The 18,805-nt window shown below is 46.1% G+C and overlaps 7 protein-coding genes across 7 annotated transcripts; 4 read left to right on the top strand and 3 right to left on the bottom strand.

Moving 5' to 3' along the window:
- Positions 1–301: 301 nt before the first annotated feature.
- PAAG_06496 (Usp domain-containing protein) lies at positions 302–2,204 on the top strand (the record flags this gene model as incomplete). Its single annotated transcript, XM_002791711.2, has 3 exons — positions 302–570; positions 958–1,348; positions 1,434–2,204. 3 exons carry the CDS (start codon positions 302–304, stop codon positions 2,202–2,204), a joined length of 1,431 nt encoding a protein of 476 aa, XP_002791757.1.
- A 1,589-nt stretch (positions 2,205–3,793) lies between these two features.
- On the top strand, positions 3,794–5,563 carry PAAG_06494 (hypothetical protein; the record flags this gene model as incomplete). Its single annotated transcript, XM_015845906.1, has 3 exons — positions 3,794–4,000; positions 4,130–4,780; positions 5,429–5,563. The coding sequence occupies 3 exons, from the start codon at positions 3,794–3,796 to the stop codon at positions 5,561–5,563; spliced, it is 993 nt and encodes a 330-aa protein (XP_015700132.1).
- A 1,052-nt stretch (positions 5,564–6,615) lies between these two features.
- On the bottom strand, positions 6,616–7,602 carry PAAG_06493 (hypothetical protein; the record flags this gene model as incomplete). Its single annotated transcript, XM_002791708.2, has 3 exons — positions 6,616–6,749; positions 6,860–7,414; positions 7,473–7,602. 3 exons carry the CDS (start codon positions 7,600–7,602, stop codon positions 6,616–6,618), a joined length of 819 nt encoding a protein of 272 aa, XP_002791754.1.
- Positions 7,603–9,302: 1,700 nt separating this feature from the next.
- On the top strand, positions 9,303–10,003 carry PAAG_12235 (hypothetical protein; the record flags this gene model as incomplete). Its single annotated transcript, XM_015847750.1, has 2 exons — positions 9,303–9,442; positions 9,907–10,003. The coding sequence occupies 2 exons, from the start codon at positions 9,303–9,305 to the stop codon at positions 10,001–10,003; spliced, it is 237 nt and encodes a 78-aa protein (XP_015702662.1).
- Positions 10,004–10,239: 236 nt separating this feature from the next.
- Positions 10,240–10,580, top strand: PAAG_06492 (hypothetical protein; the record flags this gene model as incomplete). Its single annotated transcript, XM_002791707.2, has 2 exons — positions 10,240–10,434; positions 10,554–10,580. The coding sequence occupies 2 exons, from the start codon at positions 10,240–10,242 to the stop codon at positions 10,578–10,580; spliced, it is 222 nt and encodes a 73-aa protein (XP_002791753.2).
- Positions 10,581–11,871: 1,291 nt separating this feature from the next.
- Positions 11,872–12,231, bottom strand: PAAG_12234 (hypothetical protein; the record flags this gene model as incomplete). The annotated part of the gene is made up of 2 exons (XM_015847749.1): positions 11,872–11,936; positions 11,985–12,231. 2 exons carry the CDS (start codon positions 12,229–12,231, stop codon positions 11,872–11,874), a joined length of 312 nt encoding a protein of 103 aa, XP_015702661.1.
- Positions 12,232–13,193: 962 nt separating this feature from the next.
- Positions 13,194–17,064, bottom strand: PAAG_06491 (DNA repair and recombination protein RAD26; the record flags this gene model as incomplete). The annotated part of the gene is made up of 3 exons (XM_002791706.1): positions 13,194–16,608; positions 16,687–16,760; positions 16,849–17,064. The coding sequence occupies 3 exons, from the start codon at positions 17,062–17,064 to the stop codon at positions 13,194–13,196; spliced, it is 3,705 nt and encodes a 1,234-aa protein (XP_002791752.1).
- Positions 17,065–18,805: the final 1,741 nt, after the last annotated feature.

The raw sequence follows: 18,805 nt of genomic DNA, 5'->3' as shown, positions 1-18,805 counted from the left end.
ATCCCCGCCTCTCCCGACAGGAACTTGATTTGTGGGTCAAAAACAACCGTCAATCTATCGCCTTCTGGGACATATATGTTGTCAGAAAGACCGCCTAAATTAAGCAACGAAGAGAAATAACACTTCAACCGTGTTGGGCGTGGAGTATTGGGATTATTTTTGCCTATCTACGAGTTTTTCTACCTGCTCTGGAATTACATATTGTCACTGAATATCACCCGTCTACAAACCCCCTTGTGGTTATATCGACACAAACACCCGCTGTAACGAGTGTTTCCCGGTTTTCGATATCCGGTTTCTAATGGCCGAGTCGATATCCCCAACCACCTCGCCGGGCACTGGTTTTCAAGCCTTGGGATCTGATGACACTGTGCAACCCCACCAAGGTGATTCTAGTGTTTCTACTTTGGATGGGTCGAGTGCCGTGGCGGCTGAGATTCTCCGTCGACGGTCGATCCAGTTCAATGTTCCAAATGCTACCACCGAATTATCAAGGAAACGGGCAGAGAGCACGAGAAGTTTGACCCACCGCGGTAGTCTCGGCAGAATCCCCTCCCCTCCCCCACCCAGGTCAGTTTCATCTCTTGCTTACTGGTCAATTTTTGGTTTCCTTTCGCCATTCTTTCTCTACTTTCTCTCCACATTGCATTTTGGTTATGGGTGTTCTATTTCATCTTCTGCCTGTGGCTTATGAGCTGTGGCTGGGCTGAGTTTTAACTCAATACCACGCATCATAATTCGCTTATGTATCAAGTCTGCCCCACACCTGTGAACACCTGTGGCTGCGCCTCTTTCAAATATCCTACAAGACTCCGCAGAAATGGACTTTAGTAAAACACTCTCAAATCAACCCTCACAATTACACAATAATAACTGCAGCATGCATTATCGATCCCACTCAGACAGCCATTATCAATACCATTCGAACATTACACTAACAGCTTCCCTCGATTCCAGTGCCTACAATCGCGGCGTCTCCTTCGACACCTTCGATAACCGCGACGCCACTGATTTCTCATTAACGCTCAATTACAAACACAAAGACTATCAGGCCACCCGGCGCAGTCGAACTTTTCTTTGCGGTACTGATCAGAACGAATATTCCGACTTCGCACTCGAATGGCTGATTGATGAACTTGTCGATGATGGGGATGAGATTGTTTGTTTACGGGTCGTTGAGAAGGACTCGAAGATTGCTAGTGATGCAAGCGTTGAGGAGAGGAAATATAGACAGGAGGCACAAAAGTTGCTTGATCAAGTGATTGCGAAGAATAGCCAGGACGAGAAAGCTATTAGCTTGGTTATGGAGTTGGCTGTTGGCAAAGTACAGGAGATTATACAACGAATGGTATGGGTCCCATTGTTTACCGTTTTTTATTATCTCTCCGCTTTCTCCTTTGGGATCCGTTTCTGATCGTCATACTATATCCAAGATCCAAATCTATGAGCCCTCCGTGCTTATCGTTGGTACCCGTGGACGCAGTCTAGGTGGTATGCAAGTCCTCCTCCCTGGCTCCGTCTCTAAATACTGTCTCCAACAATCTCCCATCCCCGTCATCGTCGTCCGCCCCACCGCGAAACGCGAGAAGAAGAAACAAAAGCGTCTTGCGAATCCTTCACGACAACGCTATAACCACTTACTCCGTCTGAGCGACATGAAAAGCGGTCGTGTATTCGACGCATCGCACAGCGCTAACAGTAGAGCGGTGAAGTTTCCAGAGGAGGGAGCAGCGGTTGGTCAGGCGGCTGGAACGCGCCCTGGTGGTGAACAAGAATATCAGAACCATCACCTATCGTTTTCGAAGGATACGGCGTCTGATGACGTCGATGATGATGAGGGGAGGAGTGAGAGTCGACGGAGTTCCAGTGTCTTTGGTTCGAAAGTATCTGGATCTGGATCTGAATTGTCTCCTGGAATGACGGAGGCGGGTATGCGGGATATTGAGAGTCCTGCTGTTACTGATGGCGAGAACGAAGATGACCGTGAACATGAGCATGGACATGATGATGGTGGTGCTCTGGAACGGGAACGGGAACGGACGGCGCAAGAGTTGACGCCAACTCCTCCTGATGGGCGTCGTTCCGAGGATGCCAATGCGGTTGCGAATGCGAATGCGAATGTGCAAGCACCGAAGACGCCTCTTGTTCCCATTACTAATGTCAATGTGAGGGAATATTCGCAGAATGTTGACGAGCCGCACTGATGTGTGATGATATACGTACGTTTCGTTCGTTCGTTCTTACGCATGGGAAGGGTGTGGATTGATTTGTTGATTTTTCGATGAGGGTATATCAATAAACTATTAATTAAGCTGGTTGTGGTCTTGTTTTTCTTTGTATATCGAATTATGGATTGGATTCTGGAGGGCTGGGTGTACTCTCCTTTCAGTTGTTGCTTTTATACGCCCTTGCGCCGTTTTATCCCCCTTGGGAGTTGTTTATTGTTTATCGGTTCTTCTTTTATTTTTCCACGGTTCTCTGCCAATCAGATTTAAGGATGCCGTTTTTGGACTCCCAATCCGGCATTGTTTGCTCAACCCTACTCGTAACTCCCCTACGGCAAATTTAAAACCTTTGATACCTCGAAGATTGAAAAAGAAATGCTTGTTTTCTCTTCGTCTTTTTGTTTATATATAGTTACCATTTTGAGCCCGTCTTATTTGACGGACATGTTTTGCCTGTCTTTGCTCATCTGTGAGGATACGGAACTGAAATAATAATACATATTTTAAAAACAAGCCTTTCCTCCCCATCTCAATGAGACTTTTGAAAGTAATGAATTGCATTGTTTATTTCATTTAAATAGGGACACTACGGAGTCCATGGGAATTTAACAACAATCTCTTGCATGCATGTAAAATTATGTGGGATGGTTGGTTTTCCATTGGTGGGAGGACTGGCCAGCTAACTGATATACGCGTACATCACGTGAGTGGTGCGGCTACCGGGCGGTCATGCCCAACAAATTACAATGTAAGTTCTTGCCTGACAAAAGAATGGAGCCAAATTTTTGCTATTCGATGGGTCTAACCCGAATGGGCAGGGCTTGAGATTCAACGGCTGCAAGATTGAACCTTAAATAGCTCCACGTGACATTAGTTTTTGACATCCGCTAATTAGTCCCAAACAGGCTACTGCGCGCAGAATAAGCTTTATCTTCGGTCCCCACCAGCTTTTGACCCTCCTCCAACCAGCAATCAACAACCGACGACAACGACGACGACGACGACGACGACGACGATTGATCTCAACTGCCCTAACCTGCACTCCTCATGTTATCCATTTAAACCCTGCTATATGTGGTGCCAGTGGTGGCCAGATACCCACCGTAAACATTTCAGCTGTCTTTCTTCTATCAATCCTTTGCCCGCTATCTCGCTAGGTTAACATCGAAGCTCTATCAGCGTAGCTCAAGCTATCATCGTCTCAGCTCCCGGTGGTTATATTGGTCTGCTAGATCCTCTGAAGCGTCTATCTTCTCATATATTTTGATCTGTCTTTATATATTCAGCATTGTATATGTCCCCACCATACTCTCCGTGACTGGCGTTATATCGTGCTATCTAGCAGTGAACTTTACCGAAGGTGATCGACCACCTTGCCTTTATTCACTTGATATTTTCCCACTGAGCGACTGCAACTGTTTGAATTGCATTCTGTGTCCACAACTCCGTTTCTACCTCCGTTTGAACAGCTGTTGTATATTCTTCTTGCAATCCATACATACCCTAAATACTCACACATTATCGTCACCCGTGTCTATGAATTTGTTGAAAAATCCAATCATAACGACATGGACGTACACCTTGTGGCTAGTGGCAACGGCGCTATAGCTGGACCTTCGTCAGGCCCCCTTCCTACGGGAGTCTCTGCTAGCGGTGCTGGCACCGGTTGTGATCAGCAAGAGGAGAAACCCTCGTTATTTTCGTCAGATGAAAACTGGGATTCGGAAAGGAAACTAGTGACCGCTCTATCGATGTTGCAACAAATGGAAGCTAAGGTCTGTAATCCTTTCCAGACATCCATCCGTTAAACATCTTTATCCGCAAGATATTTGTGCGCTTGGTTCAGGCCTATTTGAAGGAGATATCAGAAACTGGGAGCCAAAATGCGTACTAACACTCCTCAGATCCACGCTCTTCGAACCCTTGTCCCGACCCGCTTGCTCTCCCCCTTAATACCTATTGCGAATCCCGATTCACGAACACCAATACCGAAATCCCCGCTGGATATGTTTGAGGAGCTCTCCCGAACGGCTCGCAATGGAGTGGCTGAAGTGGAGAACTTCAGGTCTGAATGGCAGAACCCGGATATGAAGGCCATCTGGGATCGAATAGACCTGAAACTAGTTGAAAGCGGGGGCGACTATCCGCCAACGACAGGGATGTGGGATCGGGACTATGAGAATATCTTGAAAAATCTGGATAGGGAAGAGGCTCTGGAGAAGGAGCGGAAGAGGCGGCTGGAGGAAGAGGAGGAAAAGGTCAGAGCGGCGTCTAGTGAAAGTGGATGGAAAGATGTCGTTGAGGAGTACAAGAAAAGGGATATTCCAATATCCATTAACATTCCGCGACTTGCCGATAATGTTGGTCGCTTCTCCGTCACGATCAAGAAAATTTCATTGCAATTTTGTGTCCTTCAAGAACCGCGCTACGATAACAAGAGCCCCAGGGAATGGCAAGTGATGATCGTACCTCGAGGGAACGCAACCAAGATGGAAACGGAGATATTGGACTGTATCAAATCGAGAGACAGGAAATGGGACCTCCGGTATCTTCTGGTAGGTGTCCCCATACCTCTATTTTCTTTTGCTTGAAATAAGTCTAGCTATTTTAATTCCCGGAATTCAGGCTAATATAACTCTACTTATGTTAGGATATGCTCTGTTCCTATACGGACGTCAAAAGAACAAGGTGCATAAGCTGCAACCAACTAACTGATATCAACGCTCAACTACCAACATTCCGAAAACCATCTCTGATCAAATCAGCCAACAACAAAACAAACATCATCTGGAACTCATATCATCCAGGCTGTCTCTAATTCACAAAAGCACTTCGCCCATATTCTTTCCACATGACTCAGTTCCTTCTCCCAACCTTTCCAACTTTCCATCAAGCAAAACGCACCATCACGGCTCGTCAAGCTAGTGCTCCATACCATCGACATCCCTAAAACTCCACGGAGTCTTTCTTAAGATGCCCTTCCGGATCATCGAAATTACGATACCTAACCCCCCCCCCCCCACGTCCGCGCATTCGCAGCCCCAAACCTCCTCGTTCTAAAGCCATATCTCTTTTCCGGGTCCCGTCGCGCCAATACAGTAAGCACCTACAAGGGAAGCGGCATGGCATCCGCAACGTCCTTCCCTGGTTCCACTCCCTCCCCCCCCCCCCCACCCAGTCCAGTGGGTGGGTTTCTCCCATAGACTGTTGGGGTTGTGGGGGAGGGTGCCAATGGATATGTCTGGGCCTTTGTTGGAGAGGACGTCTTTGTACCGGCGGCTAGGTGGCCATCGTGCTGGGTTGCTGGGTTGGTGGTCTCTGGGCCAAATCCAGGCTAGGGATTGTTGTCTTGAGTGATGGAGTGGGTTTTGCTACGGGTGTTTGTGTGGGTGTTTCATTTTTACAGTTGCTTCGTTGTGGAAATATGGGTAATCGGGGGGGAGGATGTATCTCTATTTCTGTATTTTAGATGTCTTTTGTGTTGTGCTTTGGTATCTATTATCTTCTTTTTAGGTTTTGGGTTCGATAGGGATAGAGATACCTCTCTACTCTTCCTTTCTGTTTTCTTACCGAGGGAACGCCCTTTTAATGAGAGAGGAGTCATTCGTAGTCTTATCAATTTGTTTGCTTGGAGAGCTGGCATGGGTACTATAGCACGTATTTGCTATATCATAGATTTGAGGATGATAACATGTGTTGCCCTTCATTCTGTGTTTTAACATCGAAGCCCCAAGTCTGAAGTTCGACAAACAGGGGTAAATGTGTAAGCGAAATATCTTCATGCTCTGCGCTAGAGTGAGAGAACTGAATTTTTGCTGATTTTCAAAAGTCCTAAGTGAAAATGCATGTGTGAGAAAAGAAGACGGACTTTAGAAACAAAGGATGCATTATCAATTAAACAGACGAATAAATATCATGAAATACAATCATAAAAGAGAGGAAAACTGTATGACACAAGTAAGGAAAATAAATAGGAAAACCAAAGCACCTGCCTTCATGCCGCACTTTTTCTGCATTCTTGATAAAGAACCAAAATATTCATGCTCAGCTGCAATAACAAAATGAAAACAAAGATCATACTCGCACAAAAGCAGTACACTCACAAAAATAGCAATGCCCGGTACAAATCACATCATCATAACAGAAAAACTAAGGGAAACAGAATACCGACAGCAGGAATGAAACTGAGAACATGGGAACAAGACACCGATAGATGAGATACAGCAATATCTATATGCCTGAAAGGGTTAATGTTGATTAAAGCTTTACTATTGCAAAATTTGGGATGACAAAGACGGGAGATAATGTAAATAGAAGGACAAGATAAGAAGAGATCTGTAAGTTTACCAAGACAAGCGAAGAGATGGAGAACAGAGAGAAACCAACAAGGCTAGGCCAGCAACCCAATACCCGTAACGAACCACGTAAATGACAGAACTGTAATCATGGCCATGCCAAACATAAACTTCAGAGCTTGACGGTCCATGTCTGACATAGCTGCGTTGCAAGTGGAACACACGTAATCTAGAAAATGTTAAAGACCCGTTAACAAGCAAGCAAGCAATCGATGCAACCAAAGTTATACGAGTGTTCAAACAACTGCACTACCAAGGGATTCGGAATTGAGCACATACCAGTCTGTGGGGAATACATTCCGAAGGTTAACTGGTTATATAAAGTTAGAAGGCCAGGCTGAGGTGGGTCTGTTGGACTCTTGGACATGTCATAGACGAGAAGCGTGTATTTTTCGGTTAATAGAGGCTCGTTTTGGGTATTGTAGACACTCGTGTCCCAGGTAACCTCTGCGGTTGGGTCAACAGTCATATTCGAAGAGATTGTGTATGTGTGAGAATTTTTGCTGCAGTAGGCAGCCACTACAATCGCAGACGGGGTGACAATTAGAGATGTGTAATTCCATTTAAATGTCGCCGTGGTTCCGATTTTGATATAAGTTGGCCCATCAGTTATTGCTGGTTGGACCACCATAATACCGCCTGGGGGTGCATCGAACGGGATTTCTGTGGTTTTCGGCTCTGAGGTTGTTTCACTATTGGTATCGGTTTCTGTGGACCCGGTGGTTCTATCGCTATTGTCACCAGTGGCGTTTTCTGTTGAATCCGCAGTTCTTGTTGGTGCATCGGTGATGGTAGAATCCTCTGTTTTGGTTGGTTCATTCGATGCAGTGTTTTCTGGGAACCATTAGAACGGCCTGACTTCTAAAGAGGGGAGACAGGATTTAAAACTCACCTCCATCTTGCCGTCGTGCAAAAGCAACTGGATGTAGTACGTTGACATTGCCATTCCCGATCGAGGGTCTCACATACAAAACCAGCAAAAGCAATGAACAAACGAGGAAGACATGGCTGAATGGCCGCATGTTGAACGAACGACTCCGATCCCTTCTGGAGTGGAGAATTCCACTTCAACGAGTGCAGATCAAAAAATAAAAGAATGACCCACACGCCTTTCCAATCCCCCAAATAACATCCAAAAGGCAAAGTGAAAATTTCTGATTTTCCGAAACAAAGATATATGCTATACCAGGAAGAATTTATAAGCTGTTATCCCTCTAAGACCCCTTCTGGAACCTGACAGATTAGGAATTCGAATTCCTCACAATATCCTTCCTTAAAACAAAAAAGAGATCTTGTTTCAAGACTCAACGGCGGGCTTCAACTTAAATCCCAGGCTAAAACTTGTGGTGGACGTGTGCGTTTGTTTATTGTTGAAATGTCGTCTTCGGTGGAGTTTTAGTGAGACCCGATGGCCGAAGGTGTTGGTAGGGGTTGGTAATAATAAAAGTCTTCCAAAATTCTTCCAACGAGAGAAAGAAGAAAAACTCCTGGGAAACGATGAAGCGAAGGTTATTGCAATGCTAATGCGGCCGCCTCGAAAGGAAATATCCAATGGCCCCACTTGAAGGGAGAGAGGGTGACAAGAGGCGGTTGAAGAGAAGGAAGATAGCGATCGACGACGATATCGAACAGTAACAGAGAAAGGGAGGGAGAGAAAGAAATGAGACAGCAGCGATGCCTGTGATGATGACAGCGAAGTTGGGAAGAAGAGCAGATGAAGATGAAGAAGATGAGGAATTGTTGTTGGTTGATGACCTGGACAAGGCAATGTCCTGAAACAGAAAACACGTGACTCTCAGGCAAGACACACTAAACACGGCTGGGCCTCAGTGCATCGCCTCAAATCTCATCTCGTTGTCAAATCTTGTTAGGACGGAGTTAACGGTGTCATGCCCTCTATTCTCATCACTGCCAAGCTGTGTGGAGTTGAAATACAAAGCTGCTGAAGCCTCAGATTTACATGCAGCTGTCTTGAAAGCATCCAGTATTTCCCCTGATCTTGGATGAAAATTCATTGGTCTGTGGCTCCTGGCCCCCATAGACCTCTTATTCTAACTTCACAATCAAGATTTTAATTGACCCGGCCAATTGTACTGTCCATCTCGTCCACCTTGTCAGAGGCTCTCGCTAGCTAGCAGTTGCTCAGCCAGCTAAATGGCCCCTTGACACTGCTGCTTTTATGAACTTCTGAAGATCAAACTCCACATACTTAAATTCGGGATTCCTGTTAATCTTGGTTGAGATCTACGGTGGTGAGCATTTCACCAACGCTACAGCGTTTCCAGGTTGGATTGGTTTAATAACATTTTTACGGGATTTACGGGATGCAGTGTACATGTTTTTTCAAGTACCCTCCCACGCTTGCAGCATAGGAAGCATTGGGATTTCGCCTCGAGTGGATGTGAATCAACGACATGACTGAGACAGATTGCATTCTGCTCGACCCCTTATTTTCTATATACAGTAATGTTAACGCTGAACACTCAACGCTCTGACAGCTAGCAGATAACCTAAAAATGAGCCTCTCAAACAACACCCTCTCCGTCTTTTACGCATTCGAGTTCACCAATCCAGCGCGAGCGATAATCAGAACACCAGTAACGCAACAAAGAATATCAAGGTCTAACAGCTACCTCTAATGCATATACCAGGTTTACGCGACACTTTCCATTTTCAGTTTGATTTTCGTGCAGGTCGGTGGAAGCATGGAATAGTTATTGTGATGAATAACTGGGGCAGGTTATGCCACCATTGGCAACCTGAACACGTTACATCAGTCAATCGTGCCCATCGAAGATCCATAAGTAATACCAAGCAGATAGTTACAAGAAGCGAAACAACTCAAGAGATAACGAAAATGGGGTCAGACTTACCAATTCATACATCGAAGGGATAATCTTTATATTTCAAATATCCGTCTTGATACAAGAAACCTCCTATGCCGGGCGCAGGAATGACAGCCGCGTTACTCCATCCTGAACAGGATTTATCTCGGATTAACGTTCTACCTGTGTTCAAACAAATAAGGACGGGGGCAAGAAGGGGGAAAGCAAGGCAAATGTTGAAATATACTCTGATTGGCATTATGAAAATACCCAAACCCCAGGCATCCTTCATATCGAGTATGAATCGTTGTGACTCCGAATCATAGTCGCACCAGCTCTCCACAGCCTTTGACTGCCGTGAACGAAAACCAAATCATAAAACATTCCAACAATCCACGCCAGCCATGTACAAGTTGTTGAACGTTGGGTGAAGATAGGTTTCGGTCCTCAGGTAGTAGAACGGCTTATGGGGCGTGGGCTTGCCATTGGCTGGTTGTGTAGATTCGCTCTAGCGCCCAAACCACCGAAGCGGCAGGACTCAAATTTGAACGGGATGCAGGGACTGCCTGCCCGACGGCGTGGCCGAGAAGCGAAGTGAGGAGAATCATGGGAGTGAGGATGAGAGAACGTATATTCTTATTACGACGCTTATTGCCTGGTTATTAGATCCATTTTTCACCGAAATCTGCGATCACATTTCGACAGCTTCTCTACAGATTTTAAACGGATGAAGATTGAGAAATACATTGGGAAAATCCCAGGGAATAAATACCCCCAAGGTCCAGACTTTTTACCACCGCGTGGCCCCTCCTCCCATGCCAAAAGGCCATTTCTATGTCTACTACCTCCCCCGACCTTCCTGAGTCGAACTCTCTTGGATTCAAAAGATTTTTTTCCCCCGTCCTCCCTGGGCCTTTCTGCCATGAAAAGACTAGGCTTTCCTCTTATTCGGATGTGGCGGCAAAAATGATCATCAACAGCTATGCGAATGCAACGAAAATCGCTGGAACCACCGCCCCAGGTGCCTGGGTACGTTTTTGAATGACCGATACGTTCTCCGAGGATGGGTCAGAGTGGGATTTCCGCTCAGAATATGATTTGTCAACTCGCTAAACTCTACTTGTTATTGCATTTACCTGGACGCATAGCCCTTGAAGCCTTTGGATTGCGGTTAAACTAAGTTTGGAGGCGGGAGAGGTACCAGGAGTTTAGCGCCAGTTAACTTCTGGGCAGAGCCCCGAGTTCCACTCACCCCAGAGATCCACTTGCCAGGAGCAAAGGCCACTGGAGGAACGGCATTAAATATCACGTGATCACAATAGATATCTCCGAAGGCCGGATGCAGTTCGGGAGCAGTTCGGGATATAAGGTGCTTTTGGTCCATAGTGTACGTTACCGACGACGGAAGCTGTGGAACATTAGTTACCGAATTAGAAAGACATTACTGAGATGGATCGTTAAATGGAAGTGGAATAATACGTGATGGGAACTGACTTCGCATGTGGAAAGCTTTGAAAACTAGGTGACTAATTTGAACATAATTTCTGGGGAATCATTTGGCTTTAAGTGTGTACGTGCATACAATGGGCTGGCACCCAGATTGCATGGATGCAGTGCCTGGTCTCAACATGCGCTGCAAATCTCTTGTTTGCGCCTCCAAACATGGGCTTAACTAGAATACCCCGGTTCTGTTGATGATTGGGTTAGAGGCAATGTTGGCATTTTTCTCGACACTACAGGATATTGTTCTGAATATAATCCTGGTTCGGAACAAAGGAGAAAGGAAAACGTTATGTATTCTAACTTTCTCTTGTGGATGAATCTGGCTTCTAGCAGCCCTTATATTTCTGACGGACGTTTCTGTCATGTATCAGGCATCAATTCCTTGCCCCTAGGATTCAGAATCCTAGGTTTACTTTGTTATTAAGCGGGATTGACGCGTCTAGACGATTCATTCTTCACTACCTGAAAATCCATCCACGTCGTGCAAGCCTGGCACTACATGAGCTTGGAGCCAGCCGGCCTGATGACGCCCTTTTGAACCCTAAGTAAGCGCAATACTCACCAAGCTACTCCGTATACCCCCTACAACGTCAAGTTTTACATTATTTGAGATGATGTTTGACCTAAGCGCCAATACCAACTCATTACGATCGAAAAAGGCCCAAAGTTGGAATTCAGTCAAAAAAGGCGGAAACGTTTGGAAAATAAGGCAAATTTGTTTTTGTGTGATTTTTGCTTTCGCATAAGAGAATCTGCTACCATTCAAGAGCTTCTACTTGCTGGTTGCGTGTCGGTATGAAAAAGTCTCTTATATTCAGCACTGGCTCGACATTGTTGCAGAGGGTATATGCAGCTGTGGTAGCAGTAGAGGGAAAAGGGGAGAACATAAGGGGCCGGTAGTTCCGGGGTCCGCAGCCTTCTGGCATCTAGCGGAACTCCTGCTGGGAGTTCTCTGAGAGGAATTCAGAACCTCGGGCGATCCGTAACTTCGGTTATTCGACGCCACGCGAGAGAAGTCAACATATCACCTGTTGTGGTAGAGAATAGGGAAGAAACGTATTAGGGACGTGTCGTACCGGTCCTGCACCGTAATACTTCGGTGCTGAATATTCCAACCGGGCAACAGCAGATATCTGCCTGTTCAAATATTCCGATTAGTTCAGGTTCTTCGCGAGCTGCATCACCACCACTCGGCAAGGTGTCACCTGACAACCCAAGGACTGTCAATATAATCGGGTTTGGAGCCTCGCGTTTGTTGCTGTCATTGGATGAAGGGGACATGGATGGCCATGACAGGCCTTCCACAGCAGGATCAGGCTCCATGCCAGGAGAGGAGCAAAAATGGTCGGGTCCCAGGTAAAAGAGATATTGAATACTGAACATTTTATCAGATTGTCAGGGTGCTGTTAGTGAGGGTTGGGAGTCTTACTGGAAGGTCTGGGGGGTTTTGAGGCTAATAAATAAGGTTAAGGTTAGCTTTAGGTTAGGGTTAGTTAAGGATAAGGGTCTGGAATACGATATAATCCACTTGCCATCAAGAGCATATGGAGATGTGTGTGGTAAGATACGTGTGTAATGTAGTTTGAATTGGGGTTGTTCATAAACCACGTTCAACTGAAGTGCTGGGCCCACTGCTCCTTCAGCCCCGCGCACTTAGCTCGAGAAGCCCGGAGATTCCGAACGGTAAGTTTTCATTTCGATATTTACTTTATTATGGAATTGCGAAATACTGCTGATAGTCATAATTACCTTCCCGGAATATTGTACCATTAATTAAGTATTCGCGGCCAAATGAAGCGGGATCATATTTGACTGGGTAAAATCGGGTCAAAAGAGGTTTGAAGGGAATGACTTGACATCAACCGAAGAGTGAATATGCACCGTGCATGTACAAAGGAAGTTAGCTTCGTAGAATGCACCCCTCTATATCGGCTGGATGCGGGAAATGCCCGTCGGTTTTCCTTTCCTGCAATATACAAAACCCTGATTTATCATCATGATCATCGTGACAATGATCTATACCTATCTAAACACGAGGTGGCAGGATTGATTCAAAGGTATGATATTATCCAAATGGCCTGCAGAACCCAGGGCACCGGGAAGAGATGTTAGGACGAGAATATAAAAATTATAAAAAATAAAAAATAAAAAATAAAAAATAAAAAGAGGGTGGGGAAGAGAAAATCTCGAAGGGCCTAGCCACGTATCCCTGGTAGAGTTTCAAAATAGGCCGTCCCAATCCAACAATCCTCCAATAGGAGATACCGAGGACAAAGAAAAATCCCTCACGCCGCATACTCCGGACGAAGCACCCATTTCCCCCTGGCCCGTACCCCCGTCTTCTCCAAAACAGCAATAGTCCGCAACATCTCCTTGAACTCCATCGTAGCCCGCGGCGAGTCGCAGAACCGATTAAAATGATCAATGAGGCTCTGCGTATGCACAGATCCGCCATGCGCCAGGATATAATCACGGATCATTTTTAGAAAGTCCTTGCCTCGCTGAGTAGCAAACGCAGGAGTCCCTGATCGTGGGGTGCTGGTACAGGATACATTGCTACTGCTGCCGCTGCCGACTGTAAGTGTACGGTTTGTGAGGTTAGCAAGGAGGCTGGCGGAGGATGGACCCCCTGTGGCTCGACGGATGGTGCTGCCTCCACCCCCAAATGAATGAGAGGATGTAGCCGTCCCACGTCGCTGCAGAGTACTTTCCGGCCTACCTGCAACCCCAAACTGGCCTGTCCATGTCGGCGTGCCCACAGGGATAGATTTTGCAAGTTCGCCAGCCCTGAGAAGTTCCTTGGCAGCTTCAGCAGCTACCTTTTTGGCTTCCGCCTCGATAATTTTGGGATCTGCTTTTACAATGCGTTTACCATTGACGATCTGCTCGTGTTCAACCGCAGAGTGAACGCCGGAACGGGCGAAGATGCCTTCCATTAACCGAGCTTCTGAGTTTGGAGCTGCTGTACTCTTCGTCTCGGACGCGGTAGGTGTCTCAGCTGGACTTTGGAAGGGTTCAAGAGAAGCGACGCCCGTGACGTGACTGATCTTATTTTGTTCTTCTTGATCTACCACTGTACTTTCACCGGCTGCGGGATTATCCGTTGCTCCATGTTTCGCCGATTCTTGAAACTTCACCTCAGCCTCTTTGAATAACTCACTTGTTTCTGTTGGACCGTCGTTCCCAAGGGTAAATAAATCGTGCAAATCACTCATATGGAAAGTTTGGCGCTGCTTTGGATCCCTCAGAATCTTATTGGTCAAGAATTGCTTGAATATTTGGCGGTGGTATATTTTCTCCTCAATGGTTCCCGCTGTCATAAGTCTATAAATAGTTACCTCCCGCTTCTGACCCAACCTCCACGCTCTCTCGCGAGCTTGAACATCCGTTGAAGGGTTCCAATCTGGGTCATAAATGATAACACGGTCCGCACCCGTTAAATTGACACCCAGACCACCAACTTTAGTAGTTAGAAGGAAAATATGGATTTCTGGATTATTATTAAACTCATCAACCAAACTTTGACGGAGTTTAATTGGAGTATTCCCGTCCATCCTTTGATATTTGAACCCTGTCATCGATTTGATGAACCGTTCAAGAATATCCAGCATAATTCGATGCTGAGCAAAAAGGAGAGATTTATGACCCGTCTCCTTCCATAATTCAAGAAGGGCCTTAACGACTTGCATTTTCCCAGACTTGGCCGCGCTTCCGTAATTGTATCCTGGTTTCGTAGAGAGCGTCTTGTGTTCTGGAAGATCCGGGTGGTTGCAAATTTTGCGAAGCATGTCGATGCCATATAATGCTTCCCGACGACCCCTGAGGATCGATGACATTTCATTAGATCCCAAAAACGCCTGATAAGCGGATCTCTGTATCTTCGTGAGTTTGCAGAAGAGAACCTGTTCGCTCTTCTTAGGAAGGTCCGCAGCAACATCTATTTTAAATCGCTGAAGAAGGTAAGGACTGATGGCATCTTTCAGCGTCTCTGCACACTTGGCAGCGGTTTGAACCTGCAGATTTGACGCATTCGCATAGCCCCCCTGACGGATTGGGAATTCAAACTGGTTGCGAAAATTGACTAAGGTCCCCAGTCTCATGGGGAATACAAAGTCGAATAGCGACCAAAGTTCAGTCAGATTGTTTTGCATGGGGGTTCCGGAAAGGATCAGACGGTGTGCAGTTCGTAATTCTTTGCAGTGGATCGTAATTGCTGTATCTGGATTTCGAATCTTGTGTCCTTCGTCCAGGATGGAACAGCCCCATTCAACTGGAATTAACAAGGATGAGTAAGTTTGCAGGCCAGAGTAAGTGGTCACTAGTACATGGCCTTTGGCTAGGACTCGATCTAAAATCTTTTTGGCAGCCTTTTGCTCCTTTGTGGCTTTGCGTGGTTGGTTAGGGTCCCATATTTGCGATTCCAGCCGGGCATCTGCATAACTCTCCCTTCGTAGGTTTATCATCCCACTCCCCGAAGTATGTAAAATGGAAACTCGGAATGGAGCCCACCAGCGATGGAATTCGTTTACCCACTGTTTCATGACAGTCGGAGGACAAACGACAATTATAGGTTTGGTCAATTTCTTGCTATAGTGTAACCCAGCCAGGAAGGCGATGACCTGGATAGTTTTACCAAGACCCATCTCGTCACCTATTATACCCCCTACTTTTTGTTGGTAGAGTTCCCAGAGCCACTGAACACCTGTCTTTTGGTAGTCAAATAAGTAATGGTAGATATCTCCAGGGACACGATAACCACCATCGAGTTCTGTATCGGGGACCTTGGGATGAGGTAGAAACCATTCCTCTTCATCACTTTCTTCTGCAGGAGCAACAATCTCCCCAGTGACTCCCGCATCATTATCATTCTGGCTTCGTTTGCGCGCAGCTGACCTCCGATACACCCAATCCTCCAGTCGAGATTGATAGACCCTCTCATCACCATCATCCACACCCTTGAAGACCTCCACAACTGCATTGCCGCTCTTCTTTTCAACTTTCTTACGCCGTTTCTTTCTTAACTTCTCTTGAGATGAATCGGAGGCAAAGTTCGATTCACCTGATGAGCTTTCTTCTTCAGAAGGGACAAATGCACCGGAGTCAATGTATTCCGCATCGGATGCAGGAGTTGACAGTTTAGATGGCGAAGGGTGCGTTGCACTCGACCCACTTCGGACCTGGTACTCAGTAGACAGACGGGAATGGGATTCCACCTTCCGACGTTTGTGCGGGCGCGAGACAGACGTCTCAACGAAATCACTGGCACTCGCCTCATCATAATCAAAGCCGGGAAGAAGTAGATTGCGATGGGATGGTTCAGGACGCGACACAGATTCTTGAAGCGCCAATTCCTCCTCTCGCTCCTCTTCCGCATCGATCAACGCAACCTGTAATGTTACCGCTGTGGATTCACAAGTAGTTCCCGCTCCCATTTTCGAGAAGGGCGTAATTTTGCCAGTCCGTATCAGGTAATCCCTTCGAGACTCATTTGGTAGCCTCCCTGACCTGGACGTTTGGACGGCCTCCTCGAGTCCTTGGTGCCTCTCATCGATACGTTGCTGAATCTGGGCGAGGTCGACATGGAGAGACGACATCTGCGACTCCATATTCTGTATCTCTGCTTCTATCCGGACGCGAGCTGCCGTGCCTACAGGTTGGGAAAGCCTTTGGTGCAATCTCAAGATCTGCGATTCAAGCTTCCTGGAAGGTAAGAAAATCGTCAGTTGTGGTTCCCTCAGTTTCGGGACAGAGCAGAGCGGGTGGATTTATTTCTCATACGATTTCTCTGCTATTGTACGTTCCAGTCGTCTATGGTCTCTTTCATCAGCTTGCTCAAGAAGGAGTTTGTCGGCCTAGTTCAATATGCCCCACAGGTAAGAACGACGAATCTGATAGATAGAGAATTTGATATATGTTTGGCAACATAAATAGAGTACGCACCTGGAGGCCAATATCTCTTTCCAGGTCATCTTGACCTCGTACAGTAGCTTGTAACTCTCGCAATCGACTTGATTCCGTGTCTGCTACGGCAGCCGATTGCGAAGTAGCAGGGATGTGCTCTTCTAATGCATCCTTCTGTACATCATTCTGACCAGTTGACTCCTCTGGTGTGGCCTGATCCACTTCCGAAGTCTCTGCATCCTGATTTCCATCCATTCTTATGATATCCGTCCACCTCCTCCAAATGTGAGAGGATAGGCTATTAGTTCAGGGGCTTAGCCCGAGAAGGCATCTGTGCAATTCTTGGCGAAGAATCAGATGTGAAACGGGGGTTGACTTCTCAGCCATAGAGACCAGCTAGTTGAGCGGGGTCACCAATAGGGTATATTACCAAGGAAATAACACGTGCTATGAATACTTCGAAGGAGAAAGTGACGATATATCAAAACACTGTCCTGGATAATCGTCCAGCCCGTTGCCCGGAGAGGATACTAGGCATCCAACACGCAGTTGACATCTCAATGGTGAGGATAAGAGTGAGAGGTACACCCATATATCAACCACTTATATGACTCGGTTACTACTAACAAGTAGCTACCTTGAAATACTGCCCTGACTGCATTGTCTATGTCTTGGAGCGCATTTGTCGTCGTCCCCTTTTTTCTGTTTCTCGTATTGAAGAAAGGATGACTCGATCCAGGAGAGCCGCAACCTTCACGGAGATTTTGATGCCAAGATATGCCAAGACAATGAGTAATACGGATCGGATCATACGGCTAATAGTTGATCCAGGTCCGAACTATTTCCCCATCTTCAGACAAACCTTGGAAGATACAGATGTCAGTCGATGACACAATGAGTATGCCTTGAGGTGATCACCTGAAGCCAAAGAACAACATCATTCAGGTAGGCTTAAAGACAAAAGCTCACTTTTACTTACATACCTATAACCATTTGATCAGCATCACGCGATGAGACACAGGCTTTTTGTTCACACGTCCCGAGCCCATCTCATTAGAAATCTTAAGCTCCAAACAGCAACAATCTATGGATAGCGTTTTTAAAGTTCCACCCGGGAAATTTATAATAGTCTGATAGGAAAACTGGACTTCTAGAAACTGGAGGATGAGATTGGCGTGCAAGCTGTATGGTGGAAGCCGACTGCAAAAACGCCAATCCTACACCGGCCTCGGAAATTCTCTAGTAAGGGAGGGAGACTCAGCTGCTAACTAGTCGAAGAGAGGAGCGCCATGGTCTATGGGGCGCCATTGCATGCTCCATTCCCGAGCGGAAAAGTCCCAGGCGGTCTGCAACAATGATAGATAGTTAGATTGTGCACAGCTTATTAATTCTCAAGTCTTTTGACCTAGATTCCGTGGATGGAATCTGCTAGGTAACCCTTCCCCCTCCGAAAGGAAGAAATATATTCACGCACAAGTAAGTTGACGAATAGATTTATACCTGGGATTTGCTCCCGGGGTATTCCGTTTTGTATCTGGTTTAATTGAGCCTCTTTTCGATGGAGGAGTGGAGGATAGTTATACTGTCATAGATTCTCTGTCAGTCGACCTACTCTGTTATGAGGTGGCCAACCCTCCCTAGGAACTGGCTTGGGCGGCGGGAGGTAAATGGATCTTTTGTAGATAACTATCCAGCAATATCAAATTTGGGAACTCTATGTCTTGAGGCAAGCTTTGAATCATAGCAGTGTAACTAATACAACAAGTGGTTGTAATAAATACTCAATGATGTCCGCATGCAGTCAGTGTGTAAGCAGCAAACCTGGAATCCTCTTTGAGGGTCACTGATTAGGCCATCCAGAAGTAAATCAAAGAGATAACTAGTAAAGGAAATAAAAGAGGATTGTCCATAATGGCTATATCTGCTTATCCTACAACTTCATTGCATATTTATTTCTACCATTCTCCGTATGTTGAGTTTTTCCCATACTTTTCTA

The sequence above is a fragment of the Paracoccidioides lutzii genome (assembly GCF_000150705.2).
Source record: "Paracoccidioides lutzii Pb01 unplaced genomic scaffold supercont2.18, whole genome shotgun sequence".
NCBI lineage: Eukaryota > Fungi > Ascomycota > Eurotiomycetes > Onygenales > Ajellomycetaceae > Paracoccidioides > Paracoccidioides lutzii.
Note: the sequence above shows the minus strand (reverse complement) of the source record. Positions and strands in the feature narration are given on the sequence as shown.